At 42.6% G+C, this 25924-nt stretch overlaps 1 protein-coding gene across 2 annotated transcripts in view; it reads left to right on the top strand.

Annotated features, from left to right (window-relative positions):
• c4 (complement component 4) overlaps window positions 1-25924 on the top strand; it is an 86798-nt gene that overhangs the window by 8763 nt on the left and 52111 nt on the right. For both annotated transcript variants that reach the window (XM_073863109.1, XM_073863110.1), the window contains 21 exons: window positions 2993-3136; window positions 3294-3423; window positions 3525-3593; window positions 3674-3874; window positions 4325-4442; window positions 4557-4627; window positions 6420-6559; window positions 6638-6841; window positions 7009-7060; window positions 7142-7222; window positions 8260-8463; window positions 9289-9364; window positions 10145-10301; window positions 10579-10683; window positions 10794-10962; window positions 11501-11682; window positions 23322-23484; window positions 23777-23829; window positions 23909-23999; window positions 24097-24274; window positions 25761-25848. In XM_073863109.1, coding sequence (XP_073719210.1) covers window positions 2993-3136; window positions 3294-3423; window positions 3525-3593; window positions 3674-3874; window positions 4325-4442; window positions 4557-4627; window positions 6420-6559; window positions 6638-6841; window positions 7009-7060; window positions 7142-7222; window positions 8260-8463; window positions 9289-9364; window positions 10145-10301; window positions 10579-10683; window positions 10794-10962; window positions 11501-11682; window positions 23322-23484; window positions 23777-23829; window positions 23909-23999; window positions 24097-24274; window positions 25761-25848 — 2676 coding nt within the window. The remainder of the gene's footprint in view (window positions 1-2992; window positions 3137-3293; window positions 3424-3524; window positions 3594-3673; window positions 3875-4324; window positions 4443-4556; window positions 4628-6419; window positions 6560-6637; window positions 6842-7008; window positions 7061-7141; window positions 7223-8259; window positions 8464-9288; window positions 9365-10144; window positions 10302-10578; window positions 10684-10793; window positions 10963-11500; window positions 11683-23321; window positions 23485-23776; window positions 23830-23908; window positions 24000-24096; window positions 24275-25760; window positions 25849-25924) is intronic.

The raw sequence follows: 25924 nt of genomic DNA, 5'->3' as shown, positions 1-25924 counted from the left end.
ACTTGTCCTTTAAAGATGAGAGAATATGGCCAATATATCACCACTATGTGAAGGTAGGTTCGGCAGCTGATTTGTAGTTAATTTGTATACATTATATAGTACACATTTTACACAGTTAGCTCAGTGTAGTTTGATACGCTTTAGATATGATTTGAACTAAGGTCATCTACTTATTTTTTATTTTTTTGCTTGTTATCAGAAATGAACTACTCTAAAAAGACTCTGTTGTTACTGATTTTTTGCGGAATTTTCCCAAAGTTATGTTTGTTCCACGAAAGCCATTTGTTCTGTGATTTGATTTGTCATCTGGGAGTCAATTTGACTTTATCTTACTTAATGGGGCGCAGCGCAGACCTGTTGGCTTGTGACATCACATGACCATGAGATCGCTTTAAATGCATACTGAGTCATTTACTGTTGAATCGGTCTCGCGGTGCTAAGACGTGACATGCAGATCGGTCGTTTAGCGTTGGGCGTTGGGTTAAATAAGACAAAGATGAAGACCTCAATGGTGGGTACGGCCATGCACATGAGTGAAAAAAAATACAGCAGAGAAGAATGTCTATTTTAGCGCGAGATTTCTTTTTTGAGCGTGAGAGTGTGATATTAAGGCTGAATGACAGTCACGCCAGATGCGTGAGAGTTGGCAACCCTGGTTATTACTGCCGAAACTGTCTATATAAAACATCAGCCCTGCACAGATCGATCGGGGTATGACATCACAGGCGCGCAAGAATGATTTGAGAGCAGAAAGGTTTGTTCGACCTCATGGGTCACCGAAAAAATATCAAGTATACCGTGAGAGGGATTCGAAAAATCATACAGAGATTTTTAATTTCAAGTTGCTCTCATGGTACCTCATCGTCGCTCTCATGGTACGTCATCCACCTGTTCGTTCTTGTGGCGTCGCATGAAGTTAAACTAACCTTTGATGTAGCATGCACACCAAAGCATTTTCAGCCTCAGACGTCACGCCCACAAAATGTTGGCTAAACGTCCGATGTGTATACTTAACTGGAAATTCTGTGGGAATGTCAAAGTCGTCTTCTGATTTGTTGAAATTAAACCGATTTCCGGGAGATGCGAGTGTCGCGATTTTTTTGGTCCCTCTGGAAACAAAGCTCTATCGATCGATCGATGAAGAGCAGCAGTTGTTTAAGTGGGTAATAACGAGCAAGTATTGTGATCAGCTGAACGCTGCATTCTCAAAAATATGCGAAGTTCACGGCAAAGACTCTCTAAAAGACGTCCAGGAGTTTTTCGTCTCTTGACTTGTTGCACGCTGGTCTGTAATTTTGGGGAGACTTCCAAGACCCGAAACCTGATGCTAGACGAAACAAACTGTGATGTCGGTCAAACGGCCTTGTGGTTGGGCATTGAAGTATTGAAGGTCTGGCTACATAAGACTACCATCAGCCTGGCGTTTTCAGCCATATTTAAATGCTTTGGTGTACACTCTTTCTTAAGCTGCGTTCAGACTAGCAGCAACTAGCAGTAGCAGAGCGACAAAATCTCATTGATTTCAATAAAAGCTGGCCAACTTCCGGCGACATGAGTCTGTTTCTTAATTCCAAGAACGCAAAGAACGAACTTGCGATCTTGTGGAGATTGGTCTTACCAGGCGACCTTGGAAGAACTAACTCAGAAGGTTGTAAGAACACAGAACGCACTTGTGAGAATTGAGATGTGTGAGATCTTCCTGTTGGTCACCTGACCTCTGCCATTGTTTTGCCACAATAACTTATGGGGTCTAAAGCAATTTCAGCGCACAAGTCTGCGCTTGATGCATCCTCGATATCAAGAACACATCCAGATATTTCCATGCGTCCTCTGTACTTGCAGCCTTGAGAATTGGAATTGAACTTCGATAGTTAATGATGGCGTAGAGCGAGGAAGCAAGATCGCTGAAGATCCTGCCTACTGTGACTCCCGAGAACCCTGCCCTGTCAGTCAGCCTGCGTGCTAAGCAAGGAAGGAGGATTTTGTCTGTTATTTTTATTGTCACACCCCAACCTATTTGTTGTCATTGCTTGCCTGCCTCTTTTGATTTTGTACTGTTTTCATGGTTTTTGTCCTGTATGCAGTCTGTCTTTTCTTGTCTCATTGAGGGTCGCCAGGTGGGGTCCCTTGAGGGGGGGTACTGTCAGGATCCTGCCGGAACCTTGTTTTGTTTTAATATTTAGTCCAGTATAGCAGGGTTCTGACATTACAATGTTTTGTGTGAGGATTGCGTGGTCTGTATTGTGGATGCTAACCACGAATTTCCCATGTCTTGTTACTTTTTACCCGATCCCTTACTTGTTATGATTTTTTACCTGTTCCCCTCCTTAGTTCTCCTTATTTATAGTCCTTGTGTTTGGTGTCCTGTGCTGGTTCGTTTTGTGCTGTTACCTTTAAGTATTGAGTCAGTTATATTCAAGTCTAAGTCTAGTTTAGTGTTATCTGTTTTTATTAAGTTTAGTCCAGTTTTGTATCAGTTTAGTGTGAACCCTGTTATTTATTCTTAAGTCTTGTTTGCCCCATCGTGGGTTTTTGTTTTCGTGTTTTTTTTTTTTTTTGTTAATAAAAGTTTCATTGTTTCATCTACATCTGCGTTTGGTTTCATCTCTGTCGAATTCCTGACACCAATGAGAACGAAGCAGTGGAGTTCACGTCATCCGCCTCTCGTCACTTATTGGAGTGGACGTTACTCATTTGTTTATGACAACCAGATATAGAAACGTTTCTTTTGAAAAAGACAAGCGACAGTGACAAAGTCAATTATAATGCGAATGTACCTTTATGGAAGAGAGTTGAAACATCAACAAGGTTCTGTGAGGTGGGCCGCGAGGACTGAAGTTGATAAACACTTATCTAGAACAAGCTGTCAATTTTTAAACAGCCCCAGGCTGGATTGTCCAGCAAGCAAATTAGATGCTTAAATATTTAGCTTAGTGTTTCAGTGTTACATTGAACTTGAATGTAAAATTTAAATATATATTGTTGTGTATAGGTTGAAATTCTTCCATTTGCTGAAATGAAACCTGCAAGCGAGTTTGATGTGCTGGTTAAAATGGATCCAAATAGTCGAGTGGCTCTCAATGCAGTGGACTCGGCAGTTTACATTCTGAACAAGAACAAATTGAGCCCACAGAAGGTAACATGATTATTGTATGTACTAGAAACATACGCCAAAAGTCTCCGCCAAATACTTAAAAAAATATATATTTAAAAAAAATCATTCTTGAAGTCATCTCCGAACCCAACTGTTTCTTTTCAAAACAATAATAGAGGTCATTTGTCTTCATCCACAGATGTTTGAGTACATGAACTCTTATGATCTGGCCTGCTCTGTAGGAGGGGGAGAGGACTCGAGTGCAGTTCTGCAGAGAGCTGGCCTTACTTTCATTTGTAACTGTGAGCTTACAACCCCAATACTCTCAGGTACAGTAAAACACCTACTGATTATCATTATTATTACTCAGAAAAAAAACATGAAAACTGTTTCTTTTAGAAAACATAATATGTGTTTTTTATTTTTCCAGAACATAAATGTTACTCTAAGCGGCGCAACAGACGAGCAACAGATAATGTTGCAGAATACAATAAACTTGGTAAGTTACGAAACAAGTCTGGTGTTCCTCACGTTTATGGTTTTCAAATGACAGTAAGCCTAATGATAGCATGTTCATAGTCAACAACTACAAGAACCAGGATAGGAAATGCTGTTATGATGGTATAACGCCAAGCAAAATGCAGAAGACCTGCGATGATCGTCTGAAAAATGTCAGAGGCTCAGCGAGCTGCCGTGCTGCTTTCGCAGAGTGCTGCAAAGCTGCAGATGAGAGGAGAAAAAGAGATAAATTACAGAGGCGTAAAAGCGGCTTTGGAAGAGGTACAGAATATATTATCTTGCATAACTTCTTGGAATGGGTTTTGTTACTTGTTGCCAGGTTGATTGTGCAAGTCTAAAGTTTATTCAAGCAAGGCTTCTGATTTATTCCTGACTAAAAGAAAAATGTTTAGGATTTATATAGACAAATTTACAGATATTCATCTGAGTTTATATTATGCTTATGCATTTAAAAAAAATACACTATGGTACAACTGTGCAATAAATATTATAGATTTATAACAAGTATTATGTCACCCATTTTTCTGATTAACTGAGTGAGGTTGGGTCAAATATTAAAATCAATAAGTGAAATCTAATTACCCTGGATATCACAGACAGGGTCACATTTTGCATTGCACATTTCTTGCATTGTATATACAACATGCCAAAGTGGTGAAACTGTTTATTGAAATCACAGTGTCTTTTACTATTTTCCATCCCATGCTGTAGCCATTGAAGACTCACTGGAGGAAACTGTGATTAATGTGGACTCTATCTACCTGCGTAGTTATTTCCCACAGTCATGGATGTGGATACTCACCGACTCAGATAATGCTGGAAATGTCAAGTAACTCACCTACCAGCTGCTCATGTTTTGTAGATAACGTTTCAATGTCATAATAATGAATTGTCACAATATTGGTTAAACCATTATATAATTTTCTTCTAAAACATCATTTAGACATCGTGCTGTTGCTCCTGATTCCATAACTACATGGGAAATCCAAGCTGTGGGCATCTCTTCCAGAAAAGGTGCCTTAATGGGATACTTCACCCAAAAATGAATATTCTGTGATCATTTACTTGCTCTCATGTTGTTACAAACCTGTATCAATTTTTTTTGTTCATGAACACGAAGGAAGATATTTTGAGGAATGTTTGTGAGCCATTCACTTCCATAGTATTATTTTTTCTACTGTGGAGGTGAATGGGACTCACGAACAGTTTAGTTACAAGCATTTCTCAAAATATCTTCCTTTGTGTTCGTCAGAACAAAGAAATTTATACAGGTTTGTAACAACATGAGGGCAAATGATGAGAGAATTTTCATTTTTTGGTGAACTCATTTATTCATTCTTAGTTTTTGATTTTCTGTTTACACTGTCAGACAAATTGGTCCCTAGTTGTCACTGGGGCGGTCCCCTTTCAAAAAGTACACCTTTGTACCTAAAGAGTTCATAGTAGTACCTTAATGTATATGTACAGTCACCTAAAGGATTATTAGGAACACCTGTTCAATTTCTCATTAATACAATTATCTAATCAACCGATCACATGGCAGTTGCTTCAATGCATTTAGGGGTGTGGTCCTGGTCAAGACAATCTCCTGAACTCCAAAATGAATGTCAGAATGGGAAAGAAAGGCAATTTAAGCAATTTTGAGCGTGGCGTGGTTGTTGGTGCCAGACGGGCCGGTCTGAGTATTTCACAATCTGCTCAGTTACTAGGATTTTCACGCACAACCATTTCTAGGGTTTACAAAGAATGGTGTGAAAAGGGAAAAACATCCAGTATGCAGCAGTCCTGTGGGCGAAAATGCCTTGTTGATGCTAGAGGTCAGAGGAGAATGAGCCGACTGATTCAAGCTGATAGAAGAGCAACTTTGATGAAATAACCACTCGTTACAACAGAGGTATGCAGCAAAGCATTTGTGAAGCCACAACACGCACAACCTTGAGGCGGATGGGCTACAACAGCAGAAGACCCCACCGGGTACCACTCATCTCCACTACAAATAGCAAAAAGAGGCTACAATTTGCACAAGCTCACCAAAATTGGACAATTGAAGACTGGAAAAATGTTGCCTGGTCTGATGAGTCTGGATTTCTGTTGAGAAATTCAGATGGTAGAGTCAGAATTTGGCGTAAACAGAATGAGAACATTGATCCATCATGCCTTGTTACCACAGTGCAGGCTGGTGGTGGTGGTGTAATGGTGTGGGAGATGTTTTCTTGGAACATTTTAGGCCCCTTAGTGCCAATTAGGCATCGTTTAAATGCCATGGCCTACCTGAGCATTGTTTCTGACCATGTCCATCCCTTTATGACCACCATGTGTCCATCCCTTTATGACCACTATGTACCCATCCTCTGATGGCTACTTCCATCAGGATAATGCACCATGTCACAAAGCTGGAATCATTTCAAATTGGTTTCTTGAAGATGACAATGAGATCACTGGATCTCAACCCAATAGAGCATCTTTGGGATGTGGTGGAACGGGAGCTTTGTGCCCTGGATGTGCATCCCACAAATCTCCATCAACTGCAAGATTCTATCCTATCAATATGGGCCAACATTTCTAAAGAATGCTTTTAGCACCTTGTTGAATCAATGTCACGTAGAATTAACGCAGTTCTGAAGGAAAAGGCGGTAAAACACCGTATTAGTATGGTATTCCTAATAATCCTTTAGGTGAGTATATATGTATACATGTCTACCTAGATAGGTAATAAGTACTGTCCCAGAGACACCTAGGGACCATCCCTTGCCCATTTTTCACACGGTGTAAAGATGTTGATCAGTTGTCCTTGTCATTTTTTTAGGATTCTGCATTGCAGAGCCGAAGCCCCTAAAGGTCTTTCAGGACTTTTTTGTATCTGTTACTCTTCCTTACTCTGTTAAAAGAAACGAACAGCTCCAGGTCAAAGCTGTAGTGTACAATTACAAGCCAGAGGGTTTAAAGGTAAACTTAAGTTATTTAGACGGCATGACTATAACTAGCAGCTCTTAACTTAATATTTGCATTAAAACGTGTCTATAGGTAAAAGTGAGGATGGATAGAGCAGAGGGTCTGTGTACAGTTGGCGGGAGCGATGTCGAACAGGTGGTTACGGTTCAAGGTAACTCCGCATTTGCCGTCTATTTCACTGTGGTTCCAGTGGTAATTGGAAACATCCCCATCACCGTGCTGGCCTACGGCTCGCCCACCGCCCAAGACCGGGTGAAAAAAGAGCTCCGTGTGGAGGTGAAGTGTATAGTTATCATCTACTGTGTTTTAAGGCCATATAACTAAAATATCACTGAAATAAAAAGCAAATCTTAAATAATAAAATGCTTTATTATTTGCCAAAACTATAATGCAATTTTTATGAGCGCTCTGCAACACATTTCCTTCTAACCATTCATATTTAGGAAGAAGGGCAAATCGTCTCTGTGGACAAGGAGTTCAACATTGATCCAAAAAGTAAGAATCCAGCATATGAGCAATTGTTTGGTAATCAAATGTTTGGTCTTACCCATAAACCTTTTTTTTTATTTTGCACAGTCAGGAAATTAGAAATCGATATCCCAATCCCTGCCGATAAGATCCCCAACGGGCAGGACTCCATCTCTGTTGGATTTAAGGGTAAGGTAAAGTTTTATTGACTTAAAGGACAACTAACAGTACTAAAGCCCATACTGTATTAATAAATCTAGATGGGCGGAGCCTCCTGAACATGTTTTTGAGCCATTTCACTGCACTCCAAAAAATGATTCATTGGATTAACTCAATAAAATTGTGGGCAGGATTTCCATCCAATATGAATGTGTACCCCTAACTCATAAAAAAACTGCTTTACACAATAAAAATATATTGAGTTAGTCCAACTCAATTTAAAGTAAATGGCAATACTCAATTATGTTGCCTCAACTCAATTGAGTGTAGTCTGAATAACTTGATTTAGCATAGTTTGAATAACTCAATGTAGTGTTGTCTCAATACCTCAATTCTGTTATTTTATACAAAACGTTTTTATATCATACTAATTAGCATAAGCACATGTTAGCATGCTAATAATAATATTATATAATACTTTGGATGAGCATGTGAGAAGAGACTGATCTCCAAACAGGCATTAACACAGTTAGTGCTCATCGAGAAAAATACGGCACATCCACAACCTAACCACAAGCGCCACTCTTCTGCACGATAAACAAACAATTGGAAAAAAATATAACATAAACACTTCTAAATCAATAAGATAAACGGACATTAAACACTATTAAGTCTTTCTCTTTACCTAAAAATGCATAAAATAACACTTAATTAAAGAAAATACTCTCCAAAAGCAGTTGCATGCAAAGCATGCTGGGAAATTCTTTTTCCAGAACCCAGACTCAAACTAATTGTGTTAATGCAATTAAAAAGAAATCAATAAATTATAGTACATATTCATTTTGTGTTAGACTAATTAAATATATATACTTATTGCTCTTAATGAGGTATTTTAAATTAATTGTAATGTTAAAAAACAAAATTTTAATGTGTCATCTCTAAGAAGGGCTTGAATCATTATTATTTTTTTGAGTGTGTGATGGTCAGCTTGGCCTGAAGTAGTGATGCTATAAAGTGTGTATCGGTGTTGTGTTGATGTTTGGATAAATAAATACGTTATGTTCCAGGTGGGGTGATGAGCAAGTCAGTAGATAACTGTCTAAACCTGGAAGGTGTTAACAAACTCATTAAGCTGCCTAAAGGATGTGCAGAACAGACTATGGTATTGATGTCTCCTGCTATTCATGCCATAAGATACCTGGATGCCACCAACCAGTGGATATCACTAAAAGCTGAACGAAGGGATGAGGCCCTATCAATGATTGAGACTGGTGCGCATGCAACACTACATATACTGTTACATTTAAAGGTGCAATTTGGGACTTTTAGAAGGATCTCTTCTGGACAGAAATGCAATATAATATACATAACTATATAATCAGTAGTGTATAAAGACCCTACAGAATGAACTGTATTGTTTTTATTACCTTAGAATGAGCCAACGGTCCCGTTACATGGAAATCACTGCCATGTTTCTACAGTAGCCCTAAATGGACAAACTGTTCTATAGAGTGTGTTTTGTTACTACAAAACTGATGCTAAATAGTACTAAGTTTGTAATCATAGAGGAAACATTTTTAGGGCTATATAGCACCTCCGTAGAACCATAAGTTGTGCTAAATCATAACTATAGCACCACTTATCGTTCAACATAGCACAATATGGTTCTACACAGGTTCTGCTGTTTAGCACTAAAAATGGTTCCCCTATGATTACGAGCCAGTGAACCACTTTTAGTGCTATTTAGATTTGTATGTTGTTTCAGACGGTGACGTCTTTATCCTGTAGTGGCTACCGTAGCTTCACTATGCATTTTGAAAGGCAGAGGTGAGCTGTGGATCTTACTGCTAGATGACGCTAAAAGTCCCACATTGCACCTTTAACAGGCTAGCGATAATCTCTTTTTTATGAAAGTAGATTTGTCAAATGGTTTTTTGACTGTATGTCTAAAGAAGTAAACAATTGAGCACCAGCATACAAAATGTTCCTAATGCACATACCGTATGTCTGACAAATAATGCAAAGCAAAAAGTCATCATAAACTGTACTGTTCAGCTATATACATCTTGCTTTCTTAATGTATGTTTATTTACCAGGCTACAGCACAGTTCTCACCTTTAAAAAACCTAATGGATCTTATGGAGCATTTCTGTCGACTCCTAGCAGTATTTGGTAAGTTTTCAGTTCCTGTAGTTTAACTGGTAAGGAATAAAGCATATAAACCATATACCTGGCTTAAATCCTGTGGTCCTGTTTAGCATGGTAGAGCATTGCATTAGTAGCGCTAAAGGCCATGGGTTCAAATCCAGGGAACACACCAGTGGAGGCCGGTAATTTCTTTTTCGAGGGCGCACAATGCGAAGCTCATCACAACATGTATTTAACCCGCCATGTGTGTGGCTCATCATGTCAAAATATGTGATTGGCGCATCATGTAAACTTATGTGCATCACGTGTCATGTCAAAATAAGTGCCTGCTGCAGACGCTTAAAATGGGTTTATGATAAAAGAGACACTCATGTATCATGCCAGATACTCACTTAATCTCATGTGTAATCAGAGTTTAGTGTTAAATTAGTGTCCTGCGAATATTTTGTGAACATGAGCGTCTCTTTTTATCATAAACCCTTTCGACGCATGTGCAGCAGGCACTTATTTTAAAATGACGCATGATGCACGTGGTTCACATGATGCAACGAACACATATTTTGACATGACAAACAACACACGACACTCCGAATACATATTTTGAATTCGTGTCTCTCAAAAGAGAAGTCACCGGATGCCACTGGAACACACATACTGATAAAAAAAACTGTACACCTTGTAATGCACTGTAAGTCGCTTTGGATGAAACCGTCTGCCAAATGCATAAATGTGAATGAATCCATTTAAGTAAATAAAGGAATTTACCAAATGCTTTAAACTTTCATCCATCTGTTCATTCTGTAGGCTTACTGCATTTATTGCCAAAGAGCTGATGCAGGCCCGGGACATTATCAGTGTGAGCGACTCTTATATTCAGGAGGCCATGTCCTATCTGATCTCTACACAGAAGAACAACGGGGCATGGGATGACCCTAATCCCCTGTATGACAGAAAAATGAAGGTACAACTAAATACTTCAAGAGATGGTTCACCCAAAAGTGATGATTGTGGCATCATTTACTCACCCTCGAGTTGTTACAAACCTGTATACATTTCTGTGTTATGCTGAACACAAAGAATAACCAAATCCATTTTTGGAACTTATTGACTTTCCTAGTATTTTATCTCCTACTATGGAAGTCAATTGTGTTCTGCTTCATGCTTGATTACAAATATCTTGCATTGTGTCCACGTTTATTGTTAACATTAACTGAATTAAGACCAGTGTTCGTTTTTAGGGAGGAGTTGGAAAGGCAAAAGATGACGTTCCTTTAACTGCCTTTGTACTTCTATCAATGAATCGTGCATCAAAACTGTACGAGCTGGGAACAGACACAGAACTGGTAATGCATGAACAGAATATTTCAGCTGAATATTTCCTCTCTACTAATTAAACAGACTGACAGAAAATACGTGTACAACATAAAATAAATGATTTTCTATTCTGTTGCAGAGAATGGCAATGGAAAAGGCTAAATCTTATCTAGAGGAGAAGGTGGATGAATTGCAGAGCCCATATGCGGTTGCTATCACAGCTTATGTTATGTCCCTCTACAAACCGCTAACAGACAAAGCGCAACGTGTCCAACAACAACTGAAAGCGACAGCCAACTGTGCCAACTGTTAGTAATGAACTCGATTTATCTGCACCATCTTAATTTCCTTGTAATAGGGATTAAGCAAACGTTATTGGGGTTTTTTCAATGAAAATTACATATCTAGTACACTTTTATTGATCATTGTTATATACCATTATTTATTCACTTCATCTCAAGTTACATATTTATTTTACAATAATAAAAATGTAACTGCACATGCATTAAAGCATAAATTATTAGCTACCAACGTATCACCGTAAAAAGTCACCTTAAGGTATAATTTTGACCAAGTGAAGAACAATATAATTATAGACAGATAAAAGGTAATGATATCCAAGTCACCAATGATTCATTACTAATCAAAATACAGGCAAAACATACACAAGTAAATATAAACAAGACAAAAAACATAATAATATTATGATATTACATTTCAATGAGACTTCATTTTTACATTTGTATTTTCTGCCTGTATTTATTCATGTTTACTTTAATTTTTTTAAAGATTTAAATAAATAATGTCTGGTCAATGATTCTTATTATCTTGCTTTCTTCTATGTAGCAAAGTGTTTCTGGAACGTCAAGGGTGGAAATTCAAATGGCCAGGCTGATGCGGAGGCTGTGGAGACCACAGCATATGGGCTACTGAATGCATTGTCTATCGGTGACAAACAGATGGCTATACAAATCGCTAACTGGCTAACAGAGCAACGCGGGTATGGTGGTGGATTTCGGTCTACACAGGTGGGTTATAGGAACACACAGAAACATTTGATTTTTGTGTGGATCAACTTAAATTGTATAGTGAAGTAATATGCACACATTAAAACAAGGTTTAGCAGGTGCTGCTTGGTCAAAAAAGGAGAGTGCAGTACTTAAAGCTTTAATGTAGTAAAACACTTCTATTTTTGCTCTCTGTAAGTAAGAAAGTTTGGACAAACAGTCTTTCGCATCTTTGTTGGATGGTCACCATGTGATATAGGCCAGGGGCCTCATTTATCAACATTGCGTAGAAAATGTTCTATATTTGTACCAAGCGTGCCGCACAAGCCCTGAAAAGTGAAGCCAAAACGTCTCGATCGCCCCCCAGTGACCGGTCCCAGTATAGGTCATAAAGCCCGCCTCCCCATGTTATTCAATGGGACTTGAGACCAACTAAAAAAATTAATTACACTTCAATTATCTTTTTTCCGAAGCTGGTTTCTGTCATTTACTGTAGTTTTTATCACGCTGATGTAAATTCAAATGTTTGTTTTTAAAATAGGTTTGTGTTTAGTTAGTTATTTAATGATATAAAAACGGTGGTGTCACGTCATGATTGACAGCTGTGATATCGTGTGATATGCGCATTCTACGAGAGCGAGGGCGGGGTTTTGACTTCGCCTTCCCTTCCTGCTCACTACTGCGCAGGACTGGTCCCGAAATCGCTATTGCGCAGACTCAAGACCCAAGATGTCAGCGCCATATCGGGCAACTGGCGGCTTCACTTTTTACCAATGGAAGAGAGCGAACAGGCGTCGTCCATATTTTTTACAGTCTATGATTTGTACCTACGAATGAAATTTAGAATGTGCCTAAGTACAAAAAAAATCGGGATTTATCAAACGTGCGCACGTGGTTCGTACGCACATCAGTAAGTAATCCTTGATGATAAATCCCACTTGTTCTTAAGCACCATGCTCGTGCACGTTCATGTTCATTTGCATTTCGAAACGCCTCCAATGAACCATATATGGTGACAACACCTCCCGTTATAAGTCACGTGGTTGTGCTTTTTCCCTCGTCGCAATAATGGCAAAGAGGGCATAAAAGAGAAACTTACAGACGCAGAAATTGAGTTACTGGTGGATGAGGTATCCTGTTTGGTTTACTTAGTATGGGAGGAATGACTAACAAAAGAAAACAAATCTGCATGGGAACATGTTACCAGTGAGTTTAATTCCGTTGGGTATGAGAACACTTTTAGAAATAAAAAAGTGGTTTGACATTAAATTATCAGCAAAAAAAAAAAAAAAAACGCGTAACAGCACACCGACGTGAAACGAGTGCAACTGGAGGAGGACAGACAACTTTCCACCTTGGACAGCAGCATATATAACCAGCATCATTGGCGCGATCTTTGAAAACGCGCTACCGGCGAAATGGATTATTTGCCAAGTCTTCCAATAACGCAAGATACGCCATTGCACTGTGTCAAGCATTTGACGGAGACTTCATAAATACAAATCACATGTGCTTTCACAGATACAGATACATATCACAAATAAATCATTAAACTTATTTGCTGTTACCATACTGACATTAATCATTTTTAACACCTGCTTGTGGATAATAAATAGACACTTCTTTATACTCACTGGAACAGGGTGCTGTGTAGTATCGCTATTCTACCACTAGATGCTCTGCGTACGCATACTCCGAGGTGTGCGTATATTTACACACATTTCTAAGTATAAGTGCAATTTGATAAATTCCACACTTTGCGTAAAACTGTTCCTACGCACACTTTACGCACACTTCTGTGCGTACGCACGCTTGATAAATGAGGCCCCAGGACTTTTCGAACTTTGATGCCAAGAACCCCCAAATATGATAAAATATACATCAGTTTATATGTTTTTGATGTACATATACAACCCCAAAACAGAAAAAGTTGGGACACAGTAGAAATTGTGAGTAAAAAAGGAATGGAATAATTTACAAATCTCATAAGCTTATATTTTATTCACAGTAGAATATAGATAACATATCAAATGTTGAAAGTAAGATATTTTGAAATGTCATGCCAAATATTGGCACATTTTGGTTCCCTTTCAGTCGGTCACTACGACGTCACGTCGTGACGGACGAATTGGGAGCTCGCTTAGAGAGACCAATCTGCTTCGAATACTACTAAAACGCCAATGAACTTGGCATTGAGATATTTGCATAATGCTGGCGCCGCCCCGCCAGGTGCGTATATAAGGCGCACGTGCAAATAGGGAAATCAGCTTTTTATCGCTTCGAAAGCCGGCAGTATCTGCTACTGAGAAGCTACTTTACTCTGTTGGGATCGATTGCGGAAGTTGGTTGGACTGGCAGTACCACAGCGGACGCTTCGCAGTATTCCACAGGCTCTGCATCTTTTTGTTTTGAGTTTAGTGTGTGCGTTGCCTTTCCCTGTGCGCATCATCAACTGAGCATCTGAGTGAATTTCCCTAAAAGAGTGATACGAGAGAGCTTTGTGCCTTGTTAAAGGCAGCCACTCTCTCGTATATCCGGAGATTAGCGTCCTTTTCAGGATGGCTTTTCGTCCGTGCGATCTTGGATGCGGGAAGTATATGGGTCCGAAGGACGGTCACGAGCGTTGTCTTTCGTGCTTGGGCATCGAGCACGCTGAGGCAGCGTTCGCTGGGGGTAAGTGTTCTCACTGCGAGAACATGTCCCTTGTGGATTTGCGGAGACGGTTGTCTTTCCTCCGGGAAAAACGCAACCCACGTCCGACGAGCTCTGATCGCCGCCACGGTGCGGCTGTGAAGCTCTCGAAGGATGACCTCCGCATCACTGTGCTGAACCGGGCGGAGGATTCGTCCTCCGCCTCCCAGCCTCCTCATCCACAGCCGGTTGATGCGCCGATGGAAAATTCAGAGTCGTGTTCTACGATGTCTGTTGGATCTGTCGTGCCTCCCTCCGGGTCCACGGAGACCGCAGCATCCGAGGGTGGGCCCTCTACCTCTGAGGATCTGGATGTCCTCCCCCCTTCCGGACGGGTCGTGACGCCGGATTTCGATCCAGAGATGGTGGCCGTGCTCTCTCGAGCGGCGGAGACCGTCGGGTTGGAGTGGGTTCACCCCCCACAGCCCGAACCGTCCCGCCTGGATGATTGGTTCTTTGGAGCTGCCCGGGTTTCACAGCCCTCTCCGCCAGTACCTTTCTTCCCCGAGGTGCACGAGGAGCTGACCAGGACCTGGAGGTCGCCGTATTCTACCCGTTTACGGCCGTTTCAGCCCTCCCCCCTCACCTCCCTCACCGATGGAGCCGCTAAGGGTTATACGGGGATCCCCCCCCGTGGAGCGTGCGGTTGTGATGCAACTGTGTCCGGCCACCGCTTCCACTTGGAAGGATCGTCCAACCCTCCCCTCCCGTGCTTGCAGACAGTCTTCCGGTTTAACGGGGGCTGCCTATCATGCATGTGGAGAGGCGGCTTCAGCCCTGCACGCTATGGCGTTGCTGCAGGTCCACCAGGCCAAGGCCTTGAGAGATCTGCACGAGGGAGGACACGACTCGCCTGTGCTTTCGGAGCTCCGGGCCGCTACGGATCTGGCCCTCCGTGCTACGAAGGTCACGGCACAGGCGATTGGTCGTGCGATGTCCACGATGGTGGTCCAGGAACGCCATCTGTGGCTCTGTCTGGCCGACATGACGGATGCTGAAAAGAACAAGTTCTTGGATGCGCCCGTATCCCAGGCAGGCCTGTTCGGCGAGTCGGTGGAGTCGTTTGCCCAGCAGTTCTTCGCCGCCCAGAAGCAGACGGAAGCGATCGCTCAGATCATGCCCCGGCGCAAGCGACCTGCATCTCGCCCCCCAGCGCCGGCGGCCCCGTCTGCTCCTCGCCGAGGGCGCCCTCCGGCGGCTGCCTCCGCCCCCCCCGCTAGAACGTCTTCTAGACCACGGAGAGGGAACAGCCGTCGGCAGCCCGCCCCGCCCGCACCACCCGCTTCCCGTGGCAAACGGAAATCGAAGCGGCCCTGAGACGGGCGACCTGGAGTTGGATGGGATCACTCTACGGGAGACGGTGATGGCACCGCTCCTTCCACCGGTAGAGGGCCGGGTGGAAAATCTTTTGTTTCGTTTTGTTTCTGTTCCGCCGGCTTCTCAGCCGGCACCCACAAAACCACAAGAAGAGTGCATTCCTATTCCTTCTCCAGGTCTCCAGAGGATCGAGAGAGATGTGAGCGGGCAGTCAGATGTTCTTCCTCCCTCTCCTCTATCGCCAGTGGGTGTTCTGAGGAGTTCGAGCTCTCCGCTACGGAGACCGGACCACCAGCAACCCCTTCGGAGTCTGCGTCCTCAGCTGAGGAGACCGGACGACCGTTTCCCTCAGCGGGCTCAGGTCAGTGTCACACACACACATACTGTAGATGCTTATGCTGTCACGGCAGACGCACCGGCAGTCCCGCCTGTCCCGCCTCGCTGCCCCGCCGCGGGTACACCGGTAGTGCCGTTAATTCCTCTCGTACGGCCCCTGGGGGCTTGGCTTCAGCTTCCCAGTCCGTCTCGTTGGGTTTTACGCACGATCCGCCTCGGTTACGAAATTCAATTCAATCGGCACACTCCCAAATTTGCGGGCATACGTTTCACCACGGTGAAAGCGTCCATTGCACATGTACTGCGTGCAGAGGTCGAAGTCCTGCTGGCGAAGGACGCGATCGAGCCGATCCCTCTTACCGAGATGAGATCGGGTTTTTACAGCCCGTATTTCATAGTACCCAAGAAAGGCGGCGGGTTACGACCGATTTTGGATTTGCGTGTCCTGAACAAATCTCTTCAGAAGAGGTCTTTCAGGATGATTACACCGAAACAAATTTTCAGTGCAATACGCCCCCAAGATTGGTTTGCAGCGATAGACCTGAAAGACGCGTACTTTCATGTGTCCATTCTCCCTCGTCACCGACCGTTTCTCCGGTTTGCGTTCGAGGGACGGGCATATCAGTACAAAGTTTTACCGTTCGGGCTGTCTCTCTCTCCCCGTGTGTTCACGAAAGTAGTAGAGGCGGCGTTAAAGCCCCTCAGAGAGAGCGGTGTTCGCATTCTGGCTTACCTCGACGATTGGCTTATAATAGCGCATTCTCGGCGGACGCTGTGCGAACACAGAGATCTAACACTTCAACATCTCGCCCGTCTGGGTCTTCGGGTCAACTGGGAAAAGAGCAAACTCTGCCCCACGCAGAGGATCTCTTTTCTCGGTATGGAACTGGACTCGATCGATTTATCGGCGCGTTTAACAGAGGAGCGCGTCCAATCAATTCTGACTTGCCTCGGTTCATTCCGAGGGAAGAATGCGGTCCCTCTGAAACAATTTCAGAGACTCCTGGGGCGTATGGCAGCAGCAGCGGCCGTGACACCGCTCGGACTGCTCCATATGAGACCGCTTCAGCGTTGGCTTCACGATCGAGTCCCGAGGAGAGCGTGGCGCGCTGGCATCCATCGTGTAACCATTACACCTGCGTGTCGCCTAACATTCCCCCCGTGGTCAGACCCCGCGTTTCTCAGGGCCGGCGTGTCCATGAGACAGGTCTCCCGGCATGCTTTTGTCCACACAGATGCCTCCGACACGGGCTGGGGAGCCACGTACGACGAGCTCACGGCTTCAGGGGTGTGGACAGCACCCCAGTTGCATTGGCATATCAATTGCCGCGAGTTATGGGCAGTATATCTGGGACTCGTACGCTTCGCTACGGAGCTGCGAGGGAAGGATGTACTAGTGCGCTCAGACAACACTGCGACTGTAGCGTATATCAACCGTCAAGGCGGTTTGCGCTCTCGTCACCTGTCGCATCTCGCTCGTCATCTCCTCCTTTGGAGTCAGAAGCATCTGAGGTCCCTTCGTGCCATTTACATCCCGGGCTCGCTCAACACAGCGGCAGACGCGCTTTCCCGAGCGGCGCGCCCCGGCGAATGGCGACTCCACCCCCAGACGGTCCAGCTGATTTTGAGGAAATTCGGTCGAGCGCAGATAGACCTATTTGCGTCACCGGACAATACCCATTGTCGCCTGTTTTATTCACTAACCGAGGGCAGCCTCGGCGTGGATGCGTTGGCACACAGCTGGCCGCGGGGCATGCGCAAATATGCGTTCCCCCCAGTGAGTTTAATAGCACAGACACTGTGCAAAGTCAGGCAGGACGAGGAGAGCCTTTTAATGATCGCCCCATATTGGACGACCAGGAATTGGTTTCCGGAATTAATGCTCCTCGCGACAGCCCCTCCCTGGCGGATTCCCCTGAGGAAGGACCTTCTTTCTCAAGGAGGGGGCACATTATGGCACCCGCGCCCCGACCTGTGGAATCTCCACGTTTGGTCGTTGAGCGCGCGCAAGGTTTAAGTGATTTGCCCCAGGCGGTATCTAACACTATTGACGCGGCACGAGCTCCGTCTACGAGACGGGCTTACGCGTTAAAATGGAACCTTTTCGTCACCTGGTGCTCCTCGCAACGCGAGGACCCCAGAGAATGCCCTATTAACATTGTGCTTTTATATCTTCAACATAGATTAGATGGTAGGCTGTCACCGTCCACTATTAAAGTTGATATCGCCGCTATATCTGCTCATCACTCACTTATTAACGGCAGATCAGTGGGCCAGCATGATTTGGTTATTAGATTCCTGAGAGGCGCTCGCAGGCTAAACCCCTCGCGCCCCCCTTCTATTCCTCCCTGGGACTTGTCCATGGTGCTGAAAGCGCTACAGAGTCCTCCGTTCGAGCCTTTGCAGTCTGCGAGTCTGAAGCTTTTATCAATGAAGGCTCTGACCCTACTAGCATTGGCCTCGGTGAAGAGAATAGGGGATTTACATGCATTCTCTGTTGACGATTCGTGCCTTCAGTTTGGTCCTTCTGTCTCGAGCGTGACCTTGAGACCCAGACCAGGCTACGTGCCCAAAGTTCCCACTACTCCCTTTAGAGATCAAGTGGTGAGCTTGCAAGCATTGCCTTTGGAGCAGGCAAACCCAACCGAGGCTTTGTTGTGCCCCGTACGCGCACTGCGATTCTACGTGGACCGCACGCAAAGCTTCAGGACCTCAGACCAGCTCTTTGTTTGTTATGGTGGCCAGCAGAAAGGGAAAGCTGTCACTAAGCAGAGGATGTCTCATTGGATAGTTGATACTATCGCCCTAGCTTACAATTTGCAGGGCATTCCTTGCCCCTTTAATTTGAGAGCGCACTCCACTCGGAGTGTTGCCTCATCTTGGGCATTAGCTCGTGGTTCCTCGCTAACAGACATCTGTAGAGCTGCTGGTTGGGCGACACCTAATACGTTCATTAGATTCTACAATGTTCGTATCGAGCCTGTGTCCTCTCGTGTTCTGTCCTCACCAGGGAGGACACGGAGAGCAGACTCGCAAGTCGGCTTGCAGCCTCCGACTGAGGCTCCAAATTGAGTTTCAGTATGGAAGGCTAACAGAGCAAAAATGCGTAATGGTTTGATTTGCTCTCTCCACTGCCTTGACAGCCTTTGTTGCGGAGCATTGGTTGTCAGCCTTTCACTAGTTGTATTCTTACGAACCTATGTGTTTGGCCAGGGCCCCACATTGTGTCCCAACGGGTTCCTTTGTGAGTATTATTCCGTGGGGTTAATCCTACCAGCCCACGTTTCCCTTAGCAGAGCACTGCTTTGCTTACACAGCCACGGCTGTCATTTATACCTCAACTACGGTTGACTTTCGCCCACCATTAGCCCTTAACGGGGCGGTGGCTTCCGCAGCGTTCCTATACCGCTCAGATAGGGCGCTTCCCAGTCGCTGGCACTACTGTGGGGTTAAAGGAACATCTAGTGCCCGGCCTTCTGCCTTAAAACCTAATTCTCCTATCCTTAAGTGGAACCGGAGGGCTTTATGCAGACACTGGAAGAGGTCAGCCCCTAGTGGCGTTTTAGTAGGGTTTCCCAATTCGTCGGTCACGACGTGACGTCGTAGTGACCGACTGAAAGGGAACGTCTCGGTTACGGATGTAACCCTCGTTCCCTGAAGGAGGGAACGGAGACGTCACGTCCCGTCGCCACAGGTGCTGCCACCTGCTGTTTAGGCCGGTCACCTTCCGGCTTTCTCAGCGAACAGAAGCTGATTTCCCTATTTGCACGTGCGCCTTATATACGCACCTGGCGGGGTGGCGCCAGCATTATGCAAATATCTCAATGCCAAGTTCATTGGCGTTTTAGTAGTATTCGAAGCAGATTGGTCTCTCTAAGCGAGCTCCCAATTCGTCGGTCACGACGTGACGTCTCCGTTCCCTCCTTCAGGGAACGAGGGTTACATCCGTAACCGAGACGATCTCATGAGAGCTACACATTCCAAAAAAAGTTGGGACAGGTAGAAATAAGAGGCCAGAAAATTTTAATATACATATAAGGAACAGTTGAAAGACCAATTTGCAACTTGTTAGGTCAATTGACAACATGATTGGGTATAAAAAGAGCCTCTCAGAGTGGCAGTGTCTCTCAGAGGTCAAGATGGGCAGAGAATCACCAATTCCCCAAATGCTGCAGCGAAAAATAGTTTTCTGAGTTTCTCAGAGAAAAAATGCAATGAGATTGAAGTTATCATCATCTACAGTGCATAATATCATTCAAAGATTCAGAGAATCTGGAACAATCTCTGTGCGTAAGGGTCAAGATCGGAAAACCATACTGGATGCCCGTGATCTTCGGGCCCTTACACGGCACTGCATCATATACAGGAATGCTACTGTAATGGAAATCATAACATGGGCTCAGGAATACTTCCAGAAAATATTGTCAGTGAACACAATCCACCTTGTCATTCGCTGTTGCCAGCTAAAACTCTGTAGGTCAAAAAAGAAGCCATATCTAAATATGATCCAGAAGCACAGGCGTTTTCCCTGGGCAATGCTCATTTAAAATGGACTTTGGTAAAGTGGAAAACTGTTCTGTTATCCAACGAATCAAAATTTGAAGTTCTTTTTAGAAAACTGGGACGCCATTTCATCCGGACTAAAGAGGACAAGGACAACCCAAGTTGTTATTAGCGCTCATTTCAGAAACTTGCATCTCTGATGGTTTGGGGTTGCATGAGTGCATGTGGCATGGGCAACTTACACATCTGGAAAGGCACCATCAATGCTGAAAGGTTTATCCAAGTTCTAGATACATATGATCCCATTCAGACGTCGTCTCTTTCAGGGAAGACCTTGCATTTTCCAACATGAGAATGCCAGACCACATACTGCATCAATTACAACATCAAGACTGCGTAGAAGAAGGATCTGAGTACTGAAATGGCCAGCCTGCAGTCCAGATCTTTCACCCATAGAAAACATTTGGTGCATCATAAAGGGGAAGATGCGACAAAGAAGACCTAAGACAGTTGAGCAACTAGAAGTCTGTATTAGACAAGAATAGGACAACATTCCTATTCCTAAACATAAGCCAATATTTGGCATGACATTTCAAAATATCTTAATTTCAACATTTGATATGTTATCTATATTCTACTGTGAATAAAATATAAGTTTATGACATTTGTAAATTATTCCATTCCTTTTTTACTCACAATTTCTACTATGTCCCAACTTTTTCTGTTTTGGGGTTGTAATTAATTAAATGGCTACACTTAGAGTAATGCTGGATGTATAAACCTGAAAAAGAAACATTTTCAATTCAAATTTATTTGAAACTTTGACAAACATTTTTAGATTTACAAGGTGTACTACCTTACAAAACGCCAGTAGTGAGATAAAGGGGAATGTAAAGACGCCTTTTCACTGTACACGACAAAAAACAGCTGATAAACCTGAAGGCTTTCATTACCAATTGAGAGTCACAAAGGGGAAGCGTGGGGTGCCAACCATCTTCGGATGCGTAATTTTGGATTTGATTTGAGCTCTGGATATGTTCAAGGGACACTTCACCCATTTGCATTAAGCTTTGTTAGAACCCCAGTCATGTTTTTGAATGGTCGTGCATCATTTCCTCAGTTGCCACTGAGGAAGTCCAATATCTTTGTTGAGGGGGTTAGACTACAAACACCCCTTTTCTCGGTCAAATAGGCACCAAATCTGAAATGTATGTTACATTTCAACTACAAATATGACGCACTTTTTAATAAAGATTAATGTTTCTATGGGTGAAATGCTCCTTTAAAAAAATTTAACTTGTGCGACTACACCGAATGCAACATGCCGACTGGATGTGATGTATTTTAGTGTATTTCAAACAAAACGAGGTGAAAATTATAAATCCTTTATGAAAACTTTATCAGCAACACTTGAATTCTATAAAAACAATTGATTACTGATAAGTAATCAATTATTAATATAATATTTATACGTTATTATTTTTAATCTTTAATCCAAAAATATTGGCTTTGTCATATATGCATCACTGTTTATTGTTTTATTCATTTGCATATTTTTTTTATTCCACTATGGTGAATATTTGTGGATTGAACGCTTTTACGCTGGAATGAGCCTCTTTCCCATGTTGGCACAGATTTACGATTAAACTGAAATTTCATTACCACTGCCACTAGGGGGCGAACTCCGACAGTCGTGTCCAAATGTCGTGTACAATGAAAAGGCGGCTTAACACACAAGAAAGATACAAACTAAATCAAAATGAATTGGAATGTATGTAGCAAGAAATAAGAGATAAATATGTAATAAATAAATGTAAAACATGTTTTTGCTTTTTCCCTTTATTTTATGGGAACTCACTAGACCCTGGGGGTCCCTGGACTCCAGCTTAAAAACCCTGTAGGCTGTTTTCACAAACCAGTCAGTCAAAAGACAAAATGGCATTTGTTAAACTGGATTAACTGGGAGTCTTTAAACCTGTTGCCGATTGCATGAACATAGCCGTGAACTTAAAAGTAGTAAGTCTTAAGTAGTAGTCTGACCAATTAACAGTTAGGGCTAATCTAATCGAATCTATTTTATGCAAGAAGTTTTCTAGAAAACGATCCATATTATTCTCTGTGTAGAATAGAATAATATCATAAAAATCTTAGACTTTTAAAGCACACGTTCTAAACCAGGGGTGGGCAATTCTGGTCCTGTAGGGCCACAGTCCTGCAGAGTTTAGCTCCAACCCTAATCAAGCACACCTGAACTTCATTTGCAAGTGATACCGAAAACTTTGATTAGATTTTTTAGGTGTGCTTGATTAGGATTGGAGCTAAACTCTGCAGGACTGTGGCCCTCCAGGACCAGAATTGCCCACACTTGTGATAAACTGTTCACTTTAAATGCTTATATCTTCTGTATGCGAATGTTGATTCATACCTAAATGCTTTTTTGCATAGTTGTGTTTGACAAATAAAAATGTCTCGGGTTACATGTGTAACTGTTGTTCCCTGATAAGGGAACGAGACGCTGCATCTTCCTTGCCATACTTCCTGCTTCCCTGTAACGCCGTCTTTGGCAATATTTCTGATAGCATATACTTCCTGGCTCCCACATCACCTTGTCTTTGTCGTTAAGCCTCACCATTGGTTGAATTTGATATACACATTCAGATGCACTTACCCTTAATGGAGGCGTCCCCAAAGTGTTACCGCAGTGACGCAGCGCGAGTTCCCTCGAAAAAGAACTGTAATAATTTATCTTTAAATGCAACCGGGCACTGATTTGGTTGTTGGTTCCTCAACCTGCATCAATTTCCACATTTCAGGATACAGTTGTGGCGCTTGAGGCTCTGGCGAAATTCACCATGGAGATAAATGACATGGAAGACCTTAACCTGCAAGTTGAAATGTGCCATGAAAATGGTCAAAAGCAAGACATCCGCTTGACAAGACAAAATTCACTTATCCATGAAGTTGTTCAGTTCAGAAGGATCCAGCTGTAAACCTCTGTGAAGGCCAGTAATCCAAGATAGCAAACCAGTTTTAAAAAAGTAGATGACATTTGCGCATTTAGTAGACACTTTCATCTAAATTGAGTTACTACTTAATTGCATTACAAAGTATACATTTTATCAGTATCAAGGGTCCAACCCATGGCCTTTTACTGCTTACTCACTTTGACCTTGCCAGCCCAAGAAATGTATTGTCAATAAGGTAAGTGAAATAACAAGAATGAATTTATTTATGCAATTTAATGTTTTACACTTTCCACAGTTCAGAAATCCTGGTAAAATTACAATAAATGTTGCAGGAACAGGACGTGGAACAGTAGGAGTAAGATTTATCCTAGTATAAAAATATGCATGAATTTAAATTAAAATAAAGGTTAGTTTTAAGTGTTACCTTGTTACAGGTCACGCATATATACAGATCTATGAAGAAGGAAGAATCACATTGTGATCTTTTACACCTTAGTGTAACCGTGAAAGGAGAGCTGGAATATAGTATGTAAAATATATATAAAAAAGGAAAGAAATATAAATTATTTGCATTACACTGTGTTGTATAAATCCAGTAACACACCAATATGGTATGATGTAGGAGAGAAGGACGACGAACAAAGCTTTGATGATTATTACAATTATGAAACTGATGAAAACCTGCATAAAGACGAGCCTACGAGCAGCATGGAGTGGTTTGATCTTCGCAGCCGCAAAAGACGTCAAGTTTCAGAAGAACCGCATAAAGATGGTTCATTCTCATACGAAGTGTGTGTTGGGTAAGCACATGAAACAAATATATATATATATTTATACAACAGTTCTTTCTGGTTCTCGAATCTGATTGGCTAAGAGCTATACGATATTGTACTGATAACGGCACTGTAACCGCTTCACCTTTCGTATTATTCCGCCACCTAGTGAATGGAGGTCCTAAGCAGGCTCATCTCTGAATGGAAAAACACAGACCCGCTGTGTGAATCACTCTCCGTGTGTCTCATTAGTTTACTAGCTCATAAATCAGTCTGTGAATCCCCAATCAGAAGTATTATTCCATCAAAGATCAGCGCTCTTGGATGTTACGTTAAAGTTAATGGGAGAAATGTCTTGTCACATCGTGTGGACGATTAACCCTTGGAAAGAGGAATATAAACACTCGTTTTTTCTGGAGCTATATCTTTTATCAGAACGCGAAAACACCGTGAAACTGCAGGTAAGCCCCGCAGCTTTTAAATGTGGACATTGATCATTTACTTTATCGTGACGTGACTATTAAAACATATTATGAGATATCGCCACTGGTATATTTATAAGCAGCATGCAAAAACATCTCTCTGACACTTATAAAAAACCGTTTTGTATAGTACTAACAAGAACAAAGTTTAATAATAATAATCGAGTGCTCGTATCGAGTTAAGAATAAATGAGAAAGCAATAGTAACGTTTCACAAGTATAGTTTTATTAACTTTTACCTCGCGCCAAAACAATAACAACACAAAAGACACTAAATATGAATAAAAAAACAAGTACAAGTTTGATCATGACACCAAATACTGCTGATTTGATCTCATTTTGACGATCATAAACAAACAAGGCCAACATGAGAGCCAGGGGATCCCTTTCAGAAATGTAGCCCAGAGAGGGCGGTGGTCAGCGGGGCGAGTGAACACTGATGTCCGCTCATGCTTTGGTTCTCATTTGTACCGAATCTCACTAAGCAAACGTTCAAACAGGCGCTATCTTTACTAATCGACTGCAGATTTCAATATACTACAGATCCATTCTCGACTGAACTAATCTTAAAACTACACTTTGTGACCAAGAAACGGTAATATAAAGAAACGGCTTTTCCGTCCATTGAGTTGTTATGAGCTTCAAAGCAGCCGAAAGTTTTACCTGTCATTCTGGCCGCCCTCAAATCCGTGGTGGAAGAAGTAGTTCTCAAACAAAGAGGCTTTTAAAATAACTCCGTTGTTGTTTTCTAGTTTTCGTTTTTCAAACGTGTGCCGTCGAACTGTTGTATAAAAGCAATATCGCTCTCGGAGTCGTGTGATATAGCTCTATATCATCACGGCTGTGATTGCCTCCGGCACTCGGCCTGCGGCCTCGTGCCTCTGGCCTAATCACAGCCGTGATGATATAGAGCTATATCACACTCCTACTCGAGCGATATTGCTTAAATATCCAGTGTATATATCCAGTTTATTTGTTTATTTATTACATATCTGCATGCCCTCTCTGAGATAAACTGATTTTTTTCACAGGGTGAAAAGCAACAGTTCTGTTGGTATGGTTGTAGTGGACATCACACTTCTGAGTGGTGTGGTACCAAACATAGAAGATCTGGAAAATGTCTGTATGAATTTTTACACAGTATTTGTAACCATCTTTAGAGAGATTTATAAACAAATGTATTTTTTTTTGTTAT

The sequence above is a fragment of the Misgurnus anguillicaudatus genome, chromosome 24 (assembly GCF_027580225.2).
Source record: "Misgurnus anguillicaudatus chromosome 24, ASM2758022v2, whole genome shotgun sequence".
NCBI classification, from domain to species: domain Eukaryota; kingdom Metazoa; phylum Chordata; class Actinopteri; order Cypriniformes; family Cobitidae; genus Misgurnus; species Misgurnus anguillicaudatus.
This window is presented reverse-complemented; position numbering and strand designations above follow the sequence as displayed.